The 14,860-nt window shown below is 40.4% G+C and overlaps 1 protein-coding gene across 1 annotated transcript; it reads left to right on the forward strand.

Annotated features, from left to right (window-relative positions):
• Positions 1 to 5,667: 5,667 nt before the first annotated feature.
• Positions 5,668 to 13,151, forward strand: GLYATL2 (glycine-N-acyltransferase like 2). The gene is made up of 6 exons (XM_029957291.1): positions 5,668 to 5,745; positions 7,130 to 7,237; positions 8,979 to 9,105; positions 9,201 to 9,372; positions 11,203 to 11,211; positions 12,449 to 13,151. The coding sequence occupies exons 1-6, from the start codon at positions 5,668 to 5,670 to the stop codon at positions 12,843 to 12,845; spliced, it is 891 nt and encodes a 296-aa protein (XP_029813151.1). The 3' UTR covers positions 12,846 to 13,151.
• The last annotated feature ends 1,709 nt before the right edge of the window (positions 13,152 to 14,860 follow it).

Genomic DNA, 14,860 nt, shown 5'->3' on the forward strand with positions numbered 1-14,860 from the left:
AAGAGAATCTGGTCTTTGGCTTCATGTGAGGCATGGCTGTTGGCTAGTTTTTTGACCCTGTGGAAGACATTCATTCTCTCTCAACACCATATTCCTGATTTGTGTGAAAATACCTCTTGCCTTTCTCATTTCATGAATGATTACAATTTTTGAAGTTGTTCCACACCGTTCCAGGTAGTGGGTAAATTTTTGAAAGCTTTTTAAACCCCTTCTTTCCTCTTCTCAATGTCTCCAAATATTAATGTAGACCAGACTCTTTTAGGTAAGTTATTATAGAATACAGATTCCCTGGTGTTCTGGGAGGCCATGATTCAATTGATTTGGAAATGTTTCTGTATTTTTAATAAGCAAGCCCAGAGGATCTTGATGCTGTGAGAGAACTCTGAGGAAGCATTTTACCACCATTCCTCTCCAAAACAAATTCCAGACCCACCAATGCTTCTGTCCAGTAACTGTTTATTCTTCTTGTGTTTACTATACCCCCCAACTTGACCTTTTCACTGTAAACAATACAAAGGGAAAGGTGGATGAGGTCAGTTCTTACACTAACAGCAACTGCCCAGGGGTGTTCTCAGCTTTTCCGGGTTGAAGACGCTAAACCAGGAGTTTTGCAGTGAAGCCAATTTTTCTAAGTCTCTTGTTTGCCCTCATGATACCACTTAATTAATGCTGAAGCTGAGCCATGTCTGCTAACTCTGAAGTTGCCTTATAAATTATTGCTTTGAAATATCCAATCAGCTCTAAGTGATAGCATATAAATCAAAAACATCAGCGGGAGACTTCTTATAATCGTAGAAGTTGCTCATACAGAACATATTCCTGGTCTTCCTCTGGTCCTCAAAGCCTCTGACTTAATGTCAAAGAACAGAACCTCCAGTTTGCTCTGTAGGAACCCAGAGCTGCTTTATGCTGACCAGTGACAACGTGAGTGAGTTCAAGTTTTAGTGTGGATGACTATAAGTTAGTAGCTACAGAAGCCTCTCCGCTGCCACACTAAGCAACGACAGGAGATGGTATGTGAACACGTTTACGAAGAAACTTCAGGTAAGCAGAATTATTTTGGACAGCCAAAGTCTTTTTTCTCAGCCTTTCAATTAATAAGAACCCTGGTTCTAAATAATTCTTATTTATTAATTGACCCCCCCACATCCTTGGAAGGAGCACTCACAAGTCCCAATGTTAAGAACAAATTTCTCAAAATATTGTAGGTCTTTGGAGCCAGAAAGACCTTTAAGAATCTGCCATGCTAGTGGGTGTCATTTTTGAACTGGTAACAGTACAAATACTTTCCTTGAATGATAAATTACTGATACGTGTGCCTATCTCTGCACCCTCCAGACACCCACAAAAATACTATGATAAAGACAAGAATTAGCATTCTCCTGGCCTCTAACCCATCTTCTAAAGAGTTACTTGTCCATTTGCATAGAAGAATCTTTGAGGGCTGTGCCAGATGGCTAAGATGAAGGCTTCCTCCTTCTTGTTGCTTTCTGCCAAATTTCTCTCCATTCATGGATGCCTTCAGCACCTGACTTTTCTCTTGTCAAACTCCTGCCACATCATGGTGATCCCATCAGGTGATTCATACCTGATACTCCCAGTCCCTTACGGGCTCCTGCTCTATGGACTTGAAGTCGAGTCTGCAGCCATACATCCAGAATGAATCTACCTCTGAAATCCTAACCTCTGATAGCCTAATTTCCTACTCTGCTCCCCTGAGGTCTGCATACATTCCCCCCTATCACCATTGCTGTTCTTTGACCTTATAAAGTGAGCTCCCTCCATCTTGTCCCACTTGATTAGTCTCCATCCTACTCTCTTTCCTTCCTTCTCTCTTCTAAATCCTACAATTTAAATTTATTTCCTTGTTTTCAAACATTTTGCCTCTCTTATCTTTTTTTTTCTGCTTTAGCCTGGTTCATTTCAATTTGTTTTCTTTGCTTCTACTCTCTGGGTGCTGAGTTCATATATGTGGATGAATATCACTCCCATATAGTGGTTTTCCCTCTGCACCTGATCCCGAGCAATGCCTGGAGATCCCTGTATGCATTCATTGTCGGTGCTTTCTCCCACTAACATCAGATGCCATTCAATCCCTGACCATGTCCCACAAAAATGTACTATGTTTTTCTCTACACTCTCCTGACATACTCTCCCACCCTACTCACTTCCAAAAAAAGACTTTCTATTTCTTCCAGAAAATGGACATTCAAAGATAACTTGCCACCTTCCTGCTCTTTTGTCTAGCCCCAAGTACATGCACACACACCACATGCATACACCTGAACTGAAGTATATCTCTTCCAAAAAGAAAATAAATAAAATATATCTCTTTCACTTCAGTAGAAGAGGTATTCTTACCACCCAAAACTAATCCCAACACTTACTCTTAGAGATAAAGCTACAGATTATATGAACATAAAGGATTTGGAACAGTGCCTGGTCAGTGGATTTAGCTATTTTTCTTGCCTCTTTCCACTTCCTATTATATCCATGGGCCTATCAGTTACTCTCCCTCATACATGGCTTTCTGTAGTTAGCATAAATATGCTTACCTCTCTCATCTGATAAGAAATGTCTTCCTTTAAACTCCTACACTCTCCCTCCTCCCTCCATACTCCGATGTTCTTCTCCTTCCTTTCCTGGCCAAGCTCTTTAAAGACTTATCTTCACTTTCTCATGGTTCATTTAGTCTCTAATCCTCTTCACCTGGTTTTTTCTCTATCATTCCCTGACATATCTTCTCCAGATCAGTAATCAATTCCCACCTCCACATTTTCTAAAAACCAACAGAAAATAAGAAATTCACAGCAATTTTGATGGCTTATAAAGGAGCCATCATTTTTTAAAAATCATAACAATCTTGAAAAATCTAGTTCCTGTCATATGTTATTGGTGTATGTAGCCAGAATCAAACCAAAAGGAAGCACAGTGATTAAGAACATGGTCTTTGGAGTCAAACAGACCAGGACCCAAACCTTTAGAAAAGGTGGCCTTTTTAGTACTCATCTCTCTTAGTTTCCCAGCAAGATTTGACTCTTCTAGTCACTCCCACCTTTAAATAAATTTTCTCCTATTTTGACTTCTGAGATGCTTCTCGTCTTATTTTTCACACTCTTTGGCCACTTTTACCCAGTCTCATCTGTTGGACCCTTCTCTAATCTCATTAAGCATCTGTGTTCTTCTGCATAATTTTATGGATGATTATAACAGACTGGTTATTGGATTAGGTTAAGTCAGAAGGATTCTACCACCTGGAGGCCCCAGAGTGAATTGGAAATAGATGTCTCCAACTGGTGGGAGCTGAGCAAGGGTCCTGCCCCAAAGGCCAGTTGGCTGTAACATGACACAGAAATGGGAGAGCATGTGCTGTGAATGATGGGAGGTGGCAGCAGGGAAGAGAAGTTATGCACAACCTTTCTCCCCACCCTTCTTACTACATCCCCCTGCATCTTATATATCTGACATAAGGTACTACAACCAACTCATCATTGAACATTTTCTTCTTTATTTGAAATCTTCCATTAGCAGCCACATTTTCTTCTGAGTGTTGCAAGTTTGGAATCAGAGTGAAGAAATTTTTTGCTCAGTCTCCCAAGAAAAGTATCCCAAGGGCCCCCTCTCTATGTCTCACTGATTCCATTCATTCTTTGAACAGAAGTTCATTGGTGGCTACACTATGCCAAGTGCTATGCTTGGTTTTTGAACTATAAGGAAGAATAAGAGATGGTCCCACTTTCCAAGGAGATTACACTCTTCTGGGGAAATAGGTTACAAAAGGCCTTAAGAATGAGCAGACTAATCTGCCATTTGGCTAGTATATCCATTTTCATAGACTGTGCTGGTAACAAGTGACTTGTTCTGGAGCTGTGATGTGCCTCATAATGTCTTTTGTTTTTGCTTTTGCATTAACAGATTTATTTGAACAAATTATATATAGTGCCATATTTGAAGCTTTGTTTGGTTGTGTTCCTGTCCAATAGGATGGTCCCCTTGTTTGGGTTTTCAGGTCTTCACAATTTCCCTCAGAATCACATGTATACACCATCCAAAAGTACCCTAAACACTCCATATACATATGCATTTCATGATGTCACCCCAGGACAACCCACAAAGTAGGTATGATTATCCCCATTTTATAGATGAAAAAAGTAAATCTCAGAGAGTTTCAAGTAAAGTGACCTAGTTAGCAAGTAGAGAAGCCAAGGTTCGGGTCCTGGTCTGTTTGACTCCAAAGACCATGTTCTTAATCACTGTATTTCCTTTTGGTTTGATTCTGGCTACATACACCAATAACGTATGACAGGTGCTAGATTTTTCAGGATCGTTATGATTTTAAAAAATGATGGCTCCTTTATAAGCCATCAAAATTGCTGTGAATTTCTTGTTTTCTGTTGGTTTTTAGAAAATGTGGCTACTCTTGTAAATGTCTTTAAGTACCATATATACCTCAATCAGGTTTATGTAATATAAGTATATATACATATTCATGGGTATAAGAATGGCAAAAAGTCCCTAGGTGTATCTTATTTATATACTACTTTATTTCAGAAAGACTGCAAGGTGAATTTACACACACACACATGGATAACCATCTTACCTATCCATCTTTATATTAAACATATGTGTTATGTTAGATATTTTCTGACTTTTTAACACAGACATTTTCCTCTGTAATTAAGCACACTTTGAAGATATTATTTTCATGTCTGGCCAGTAACCCATAATTTAGATATGCCACCATTAACTTAAGCATTTCTCTATAATGGGTTTTGGATCATTTCTGGTTTTTTTTTTTTTTAGTTTTATTTATTTAAGGAATCTCTATACCCACTGTGGGGCATGAACTCATGATTCTGAGATCAACAGTCACATGTTTTTCTGACTGAGCCAGAAAAGCACCTCATTTTTTGATTATTTCTAAATTTACAGTATTATAATTCTACAGTGAATTTCCTTATATTTATATATCTATAGATATCTATTATTACTTCCTTGGAATAAGTTTCTGAATGCAGAATTTTCAAATAAAAGTGTTTGCTCTATTTTTAGCGTTGCTAGGGTATAATTCAAGTTTCTAGATTTTGTCAATTTGTACTTGGGTAATATCATTCCTGATCAATAATTTTTCCTTCCTAAGATTTTGTTACTTAGGAAAAAGCAACTAAACACAACATGGTCTTTAGGACCTTTTCTGGAAGATTGCAGTCTTTCATGATGTCTAAAAATACTACTGATACTATGCCAACATTAGCCCAAGTGTTTCAGTGCCCAGGGATCTCAGGGTTCCCTACGATGGTTTTTCTCTTGCATCTGGACAGCTGAAGACATTCGCTTCTCAGATTCTTGGCCTGATTTGAATCAAATGGACATGGAGAGATTTGTTTCACCAAATGTGTTGTGGTACTTTCCATGAAATTGTAGAAAGATCACCAAGGAGCCCTGAGGTCTAGCTGCAGCTCTAGGCTTTAGTTTCTCATTTGCAGAATGAAAGGTTTGGACTTGATAATTTCTAAAGCCTTTTATTTCCAACAGGGTATGATGTCCTAGGTGATTTTTCTTTTCTCCTCTTGCTGGACACCTGTCTCACCTTTCCAGGTGTTTTTGTTTGTATGTTTGTTCCTTAGATCATCTTCCTGAGAGAAGGGGGCTGAGGTGCTATTCAAGATGTTTGTGCTTCATGAATCCCAGCAGCTGCAGATTCTGTATGAATCCCTGGAAAAGAGCATCCCTGAGTCCTTGAAGGTGAGAGAGTAGGGAGAAATCTGGGAGAGAGGGGTAAAGTGTAGGAATATAGATTCGGAGCTCAGAACCTTCCTGGGCAGATGCAAATACATGTCTAAAATCAGATTTCTTCTGCAAGGATGATCTTAATACCTATATCCAGACACCTACTTTACTCCTCCTCCTCCTTCTTTTTTAAACATTGTTTGAATCCATTTGACTCCTATCTCTAGTCGAATGCCTTATCTGCTCCAGGCTATTGCAATATTTGCCTACAATATTACTAGCTTACCTATACTTGGTAACCAGGGTCCTCTATCTGACATAAATATGATCGTACCACTCCCTTGTTTTAAACTTTCAGTAGTGGTCCATGTCCAAGGCACAAAAGTCCACACTCCTTAATTCTGAGGCTTATCACAAAATGTTCTAGCCTCTACTGCTTCATCTCCCAACATGTGTCTTCCATATACCACATGCTAAAATCACTGAGCCCTCACGGCTCGGCAGGGAGGATACAATCTGCCACAAGTTCAGGCACTCATACATGCTTTTTCTCTCACCTGGAATTACTTGCCTTCCTTCTCTATTTTGCCAGGAAAAGACTTTACATGTCCCTGAAGACCGAATTCAAATATTACTTCTCCTGTAAGTTTCTTATCATTCCTACAGAGGTAGTGACTCTCCTCCTTGAGACCCCACACAACCATGGGCACGACCTCTCAGAACATGTGTCCTATTATGATCAAACTATACATTTCTCCATCCTTGTAAACTTGAAGGCAGTGGCCATATCATATTCACCTTTGAATTTTCCATATTTTGCACAAATCTGACATAACAGGTGCCAAAATATCATATAGGATGAAATGGAAAAAAAAGGTATGACTTTTAAAAAAAATAAATGAATGAATGAGCCATTTCCTTTAAAAATTTTTTTAATGCTTTTTATTTATTTTTGAGAGAGAGAGAGAGAGAGAGAGAGAGAGAGAGAGAGAGAGAGAGAGAACAGGGGAGGGTCAGAGAGAGAGGGAGATATAGAATCTGAAGACAGGCTCCAGGCTCTGAGCTAGCTGTCAGCACAGAGCCCAAAGTGGGGCTCAAACCCACAAACCGTGAGGTCATGACCTGAGCCGAAGCCGGACGCTTAACCAACTGAGCCATCCAGGTGCCCCTAGAGGAGCCATTTCCTAATGATTCAGTGATTAACTTAGATTTTTGTGGACTTTTCATGGGCTTTTTTGCAGCACACTTCCCAATGGATAGTTCGATCAGCCATCCTGAAAGCACTAAATTGATGCTGTCAAGTTCTCCTGACTCCTGGCTTTATTTCCCACACCATCTCCAAGACCCTACCTCAAAGAAAAGCTTCATCTCCTCCTATTTTGATCTGTTGCTCTTGTAGGTATATGGTGCCATTTTCAACATTAAAAATAAAAACCCATTCAACATGGAGGTGCTGGTGGATGCCTGGCCAGATTATCAGATAGTCATTACTCGGCCTCAGAGAGAGGTGAGATCACTAATTAGTGAATACCAAGCCAGTCACGCTGAGGATGTTCTCTGTGTAGAAATGAGGGAATTGAAGCTGGAGTCTGAAGATAAGAACCTTGGCACCCCTGATCTATATAGATTTTGGGAGGGCTGCTAGGATGGGGAAAGGAGGGCAGTGAAATAAGGCATGGGTATAAACCAAAATGGCCAGTAATCCAGGGCTTATAAATAACATTGGGATCCCACCTGGTCAATTCTTTTTTATTTTATTTTATATTATTTTTTATTTAGAATGAATGAGCACAGAGGAGAGGGGCAGAGGGAGGGAGGGAGGGAGGGAGAGAGAGAGACAGAGACAGAGACAGAGATCTTAAGCAGGCTCCACACTCATGGAGGAGCCGGATTTGGGGTTTGATCTCACAAAGTGTGAGATCATGACCTGAGAGCTGAAATCAAGAGTTGGTCGCCCAACCAACTGAGCCATGCAGGTGCCTCTGACCAATTCTTTTCCATTGAGATTCGAATCACAGGCATATGCCTCAACATAAATGTTTGTGGCTGGAAATGGTTAGGAAATGTTTTGCTCTCCCTGGGCCTAAATGAACATAATCCAATAACATTTGAATCAGTACTGGGTTTGAGATCTAAATCTGCCAAGTGACCCGTTGTGTGACCTTGGGAAGACTGCTGCTTTTTACACTATAAAAGTTGACAAAAATTACTATTCAGAGGATTGTTAAATTATAGATAAATCATGTCCAGTTGACCCTTGAACAATGCAGACATCAGGGACACCAACCCCTGTACAGTTAGAAATCTGCATATAATTCTTGACTTCCCCAAAACTTAACTACTAATAGCCTACCATTGACCAGAAGCCTTCTGATAACATCGTCTATTAACATATATTTTGTATGTTACATGTATTATGAACTGTATTGTTACAATAAAGTAAGCTAGAAAAAAGAAAATGTCACTTAAACCATAAGGAAAACACATTTACTGTATTTAAAGAAATTTCCTTGAAAGCGGACCCAAGCAGTTCAAACCCATGTTGTAGAGCCAATTGTGTAATTAACAAAAATGTCTTTCCGATCTTTCATATTTGGGGAGTATAAGTATTGAATCCCTTGCAGCCCAGAGTCGGGATATTTTTGCCCCTCCTCCCACACTTCTCTGTTTACATAGTTATCAGGAGAATTAGAACACACCCTGTAACAACCCCCAGGGAAGTAGCAGCTGCAGAAGGTGAGCAGGGGTGCCAGGCTGTGGGGGGCTGGGCCCTCCCCTCCAGCTGCTGCTGTGAACCAGCTGTGAGGGCTCTTTCTAAAAGTCCCCTCTGCTCACTGGCACTTCAAGAGCCAGTCACCATGCCAGCACCAGAGTGCTGAGTCAGAATTAGCCTAGTCGTGGCTTCCTCACAGACCCACAGTCTCAACCCCAACGCTGTTCCCTATACTTCTCTCCATAAGATAAATACTCTCTCGTCTTTTAACACACCCTCCTGCTGGTGCACCTCCTGTCCCAGGCAGGAGAGGTCCTAAAGCAGTGCCCCAAGACCAGATGTCTGCAGGGCACAATCCAAAAGCAACCAGCATAAATCTGTCAATAGCGATTTATTTCTCAAGAGATTCCAAGGCCATTTTCTGTTTATACTTCTGGGGAAATCAATCAACTGAGTCTGCAGCACTCTGGGAATATGCAAGAACCTTTTGCAAATCGTACTGCTAATTAAATAAGGTTGATATTTGTTGTATCAGGAGATGAAGGATGACCTGGATCATTATACCAACACTTACCAAATCTTCACCAAAGCTCCTGACAAATTAGAGGAAGTCCTGGCATGCCCCCAGGTTATCAACTGGGACCAAGCCTTCCAGATTCAAGGTAACTTATCTGAGTTAAAAAGCAAATACCTCCGGTTCATTCACAGCAGATGTGGATGACAGCGTCTGACCTGCCTGTTTTTCTCCTCTCTCCAGGTTGCCAAGAGAACTTGCGGGAGGCAATAAGAAAGATTTCAGCTTCAAAATCAGTGCAGGTGGATTATGTGAAGACCGTACTCATTACGAAACAAATGCCAATGGAACCCAATGATGACCAGGTGGATGTGATGGAGTCATTTAAAATGCCCAAAGTGGATGACGATACTGAGTGAGATTTTTAACTCTTGCTTCCCAAATTCCTAATAAGAAACCATTCAGTTGTCATAAGGGCCAGATCTGGCAATGCAAGATTTGAGACTAAATTATGGGGCTCTCAGTTGCAGGGGCAAAGGGAGGGAACTGTATTAGCTGAGGTTTGCTGAGCGCGGGCAGGATCTTCATGAGATGAGTTCCTTCCCATATGTAACTCACTTAGAGCCTTCCTGGGAGGGTATTGGACATCATGGTGACATTAAAGAATGTTTAGTAAGACTATTTTCAATTTCCTGCAAAAATACTACATGCTAGGGGTGCGTGGGTGGCTCAGTCGGTTAAGCATCAGACATTCGTTCAGGTCACCATCTCACAGTTCCTGGGTTCAAGTCCAGTGTCAGGCTCTGTGCTGACAGCGTGGAGCCTGGAAGCTGTCTTCGGATTCTGTGTCTCCCTCTCTCTCTGCTCCTCTCCCACTCGTGCTCTGTCTTCTCTGTCTGTCTCTGTCTCTCAAAAATAATAAATGAACATTAAAAAAGTGCCACATGCTATACCAAGTATACAAATATTCAAAGTAAAAAGTGAAACTTTGCCCACTTAGATTCCCCACAATTTTTCTTTCAGGTGTAAATATTCATTTTTCCCTAAGTTTGTTTGTTTATTTATTTATTTATTTATTTATTTATTTATTTATTTATTTATTTTGAGAGAGAGAGAGAGAGCAAGAGCAGGGGAAGGGCAGGGAGAGAGGTAGAGAGGGAGAATCCTAAGCAGGCTCCGCACTGTCAGTGCAAAGCCCAACGTGGAACTTGGACTCATAAACCGTGAGATCATGACCTGAGCTGAAGTCAGATGCTTAAGTGATTGAGCCCCCCAGGTGCCCCCAGGTGTAAATGTTCTTAACATAGTGCACACACTTTTAGTACTCTGTGTGTATGAACTGGTTTTGTTGTTTCCCTTCTTCTTTTGTTTTTGCAGCATATGCACTTACTGTACTACAACCTTTTTCATCTAGATGTGTTATATAACCCTTTCACACAAGCTCATACGGGAATCTTCATGTACTTTGGCAGCTGCACAGATTCCATAAGAGGGAGATGCACAATCACGTATTCCCATATTAACACACTTTTGCTTTATCTCCAGTTCTTCCTCATAACAAAAATTCCATAATCAATGTCTTTGTAAACAGATCATTGCACACGTTGTATAAATACTTCTGAAAGATGAATCCTGGGATTGAAATAGTTGGGTAAAATAATATGTTTATTAAATAGGAGATATTTTCAAATTGGATTTTAAGACTTTGATAAATTTATTTATTTAAAAAGAATTTTAATGTTTATTCATTTTTGAGAGCCAGAGAGAGACAGAGTGTGAGCAGGGGAGGGGCAGAGAAAGAGAGAGGAAGACACAGAATCTGAAGCAGGCTCCAGGCTCTGAGCTGTCAGCAGAGAGCCCAATGAAGAGCTTGAATACACAAACCTGAGAGATGACCTGTCAGACACTTAACCATTTGAGCCATCCAGGTGCCCCAAGACTTTGGTAGACTTAATACGTGATAGCATAACGTATGAAACAACCAAAGTGTCCACCAACAGGAATGCAGGTCAATTCATTATGGCATAATCAAGACATTGGGATACTTTGCAGCCATTAACAAGAAGGAATCAGTTCTATAGGAACCAATACGGAGAGAATTCAAAAATATAATGCTAAGTAAAAAACCACAAGAAAAAAATAGAATAATATATACAGTATGTTATCATAGTTTGTAAACATCTTAAATAGCATAGAACACCTCTGGAAGGTTACATAAATATATTGCATCCCTGGTAGCCTTTAGAGAAGGTAAGTGAATAATAAGAGATCGAAGAAAAAGGAAAGAATTATTTTTCATTAACATCCATTTATGCTCTATAATTATATTGCTAATTCAAAAAATAAAATCTAAACATATGCTCACACATGCAACTAATTTAGCCAGGAGAGCCACAATACTCAAATCTTGCTGTGGTCCAGCTGTGTTCCCACAGGACTCAGGAGAAACATGCACATAGGGGAAAATGGTAAATGGGGATTAAATAATATTATAACTCTGAAAATCTGGAATGGAGTACCTGCCCTAAGGCGATTCTTTCTCACTCTAAGCCGAACTGGATGTGTTGATATCTTGCCAACCTCAGTTTGACTCTGCCACAGGACAAGGTCCAGTGAGGATGCTTGGGATCTCTGAGGAAGCAGGGCCAGGAAAGGGCAGGCGGGCAGGCAGAGATGGACGATTTAATGCTCAGCAACCCCACCTACTGGCAGACATAAAGTGACTTTAACACTGGGGAATTCCTGAAAATCTTTCTCCTGGGGGGAAGGTTGAAACTTCTTTTGGGCTCTTCCATCTGTCCCAACCTCCTCTACCCACAGAGGATGTGATTCTGATTTTGCAGATGAGAAGACTCAGTCTCCGATAACGTGTCCAGGGAGAGAAATCAGGATTAAATCCTATTGTTATCACCAACAACTCGATATTCTTTTTCCTGTATTGGTGCTTCTTAAATTGCACGTTTGGCCCTTTCCTAGAGGTGTGTGGTGATGGGCTTTGTGACACGTGAAGCTTACAACTAATGTGGCTCTCATCTTCCTGTGATGCACGTTTTATGGAAATATCTGTTGGAAGAAGTATTACTTTGTGTACTTAGATATTTTGTGGAAAATAATTCAAAATATATGTTTCACACATGCATCTTCAAACAAAATTCAGGGCTGTTCTGGTGTATCTATAGCCTTCCTCTTTTAAGACATATGCTTATTTTCTTCCTTGGGATATACGGTTAGACTTTTGAGATGTTCTGTACTATATGACGCTAATTCTGTGTTATGAAATGTATCATAAAGTACATAGGGTGATAGCCCTCTGGATTGTTTGGGAGCATTTTGAAGCAGACAAAGAATTAGTAGTTTTTTGTTCACCTGATTCCTCTTCTAGGCCGTGGGATTCTCAGGGAAAGGATTGGTATCATTCATTTTCTACAATCCTGGTGTTTTGCAAATGTTGGTTGAATAAATGCATATTTTTTTCTTGACAGGAAGGAAAGCTTTCAGAACATCTTCTTGGATCCCTCCCATGCAGGGCTTGTGAATGAGCAGTGGACATTCGGGAAAAACGATAGGAGCTTGAAATATATTGAACGCTGCCTCCAGAACTTTCCAGGATTCGGTGTGCTGGGTCCAGAGGGGTACCTTATCTCCTGGGTTGTGATGGAACAGTCCTGTGAGATGAGAATGGGCTACACTGTCCCCAAATACCGAAATCACGGCTATATGAAGAAAATGAGTGTTCACATTATGAAGTATTTTATTCAGAAAAAAATGCCTTTTTATTTTCATGTGTCAGAACATGAAAAATACCATCAGGCACTGAGTGATATGAAGTTTAAGGTTGCTCCTTGTGGTTGGCATCAGTGGAAATGCACTCCTGAAAAATATTGTTGATTAGTGCCATTTTCCATTGCAAGGTTTCCTCATCAGTGAGGAAAAAATATCAGTTCACACACAATCATAATAATTTATATTAGCACAAAAACATCCAATTATTTTGGGTCCATGCATTATTGAACCCACCCGGGTGTAACATTTTTGTCCTCCTCCATGTTACAGAGAACTAGAAGCTTGAACTCTCAGTGTTGTTTTTCTTTTATGGTGACAGTTTAGCATTAAAACCGTCCAATGTCAATCATTAGTGCCAAGATAACCCTTTCAAAGCCACATTTTCCTCTTTGAAGTCTTCTTTCATGAAAGACTACTACTTTTTCATGCTTCTATGTTTAAGAATAAAGTCTGTATTGAGACATGTCTCCTCTGGTATTCTCCCCATCCTCTGACAAAGTTTTCCAAAGGACCTTTCAAAAGCCCTCAGCTTTTGATCCTGGGTATCCTCTCAAGAGTTTTGAGATATTCTACTGAACGAAGTTATGTGGTCATCGGTGAACATTCGGTTTTCTGATTAGTTTTTGATCACAGGGGCTGGGTAGGTTGACTTGTGTGTCTTCACTTCATAGTTTCAGTATGACTTTTCCATCCTGTATTGGTTTCCTGTTGTTATGAAATCAAAGTGTCAGCAAGGTCAGTGCCTTCTGGAGTTTGGAGGGGAAGAGAATCCATTTTCTGGCTTTTTCCAGCTTGGAGAAGCTGCCCTCCTGCCTTAGTTGGGGTCCAGCAACCCTTTGCTCCCACTACCTCTATTTTCCCCCCACACCCTTCCTCTCATTCCGTGCCCCTCTCACAAGGACACTTGTCATTACACTCAGAACCCACTTGGGAAAGTCAGGATAGTCTTCCCATCTCAAGATCTTTATGTGATCACATCAGCAAAGTCCATATTACAATACAATTTAACATTCGAAGCTTCTAGGCATTAGGACCTGGATATCACTGGGGGTCATTATCCAGTCTACCACATATGAGTGTCAGGTTTATGTTTCTCTATGAGCAAAGTCACCACATACTTCCAGAATTCCTATGTTCTCCGTTTGAGCCTGACTAGCATTGGTATATCTTTGGTCCATATTCATGAAAGAGAGAACTTACTCTAATTTGAACCCTGTGTTTATCAAAAATTCTTTCAGCTGTGACACAGAGGTCAAGGCCATGGATAAACACTGATAATCAGGACAAATTCATGTAAGGGATTTGGGAAAGAAGGCACCATAGATAATGTTTACCTAAATCTAGGTAAAATAGAATCAATATCTTCATCTTTAAAATGCCCTTAGAGCACCCTCCTACACTGTCGGTGGGAATGTAAACTGGTGCAGCTGCTCTGGGAAACAGTGTGGAGATTCCTCAAAAAATTAACAATAGGACTCCCCTATGACCCAGCAGTAGCACTGCTAGAAATTTACCCAAGGGATACAGTAAAGACATACTGATGCATAGGGGCACATGTACCCGAATGTTCATAGCAGCACTTTCAACAATAGCCAAATCATGGAAGGAGCCTAAATGTCCATCAAGTGATTAATGGATCAAGAAGATGTGGTTTATATATATAGCACATTACTACATGGCAATGAGAAAAAATGAAATCTGACCATTTGCAGTAACGTGGATGGAACTTGAGGGTGCTTTGCTAAGTTAAATAAGTCAGGCAGAGAAGGACAGATACCATATGTTTTCACTCATATGTGGAATAGGAGAAACTTAACAGAGGACCATGAGGAAGGAGAAGGGAAAAAAATAGTTGGGAAAAAGAGGGAAGCAAACCATGAGAAACTCTTGAATACTGAGAACAAACTGAGGGCTGATGGGGGTGGAGGAGAGGGGGAGGGGTGATGGGCATGGAGGAGGCACTTGCTGGGATGAGCACTGGGTGTTATATGGAAACCAACTTGACAATAAACTATAAAAGAAAAAAAGAATTAAAAAAATAAAATTTAAAAAATGCCCTTTGTGCTTGAAAACAGACACCCACCTAGGTTGGTAAAAAATGATGAGTAGGAGATTGCTGC

Source organism: Suricata suricatta, chromosome 11 (genome assembly GCF_006229205.1).
Source record: "Suricata suricatta isolate VVHF042 chromosome 11, meerkat_22Aug2017_6uvM2_HiC, whole genome shotgun sequence".
Lineage (NCBI taxonomy): Eukaryota > Metazoa > Chordata > Mammalia > Carnivora > Herpestidae > Suricata > Suricata suricatta.

Coding starts and splice junctions, on each gene's coding strand:
- GLYATL2 (XM_029957291.1), top strand. CDS start 5,668: ATGTTTGTGCTTCATGAATCCCAGCAGCTGCAGATTCTGTATGAATCC. Junction 5,746..7,129: donor GCATCCCTGAGTCCTTGAAG/GTGAGAGAGTAG, acceptor TTGCTCTTGTAG/GTATATGGTGCCATTTTCAA. Junction 9,106..9,200: donor CCAAGCCTTCCAGATTCAAG/GTAACTTATCTG, acceptor TCCTCTCTCCAG/GTTGCCAAGAGAACTTGCGG.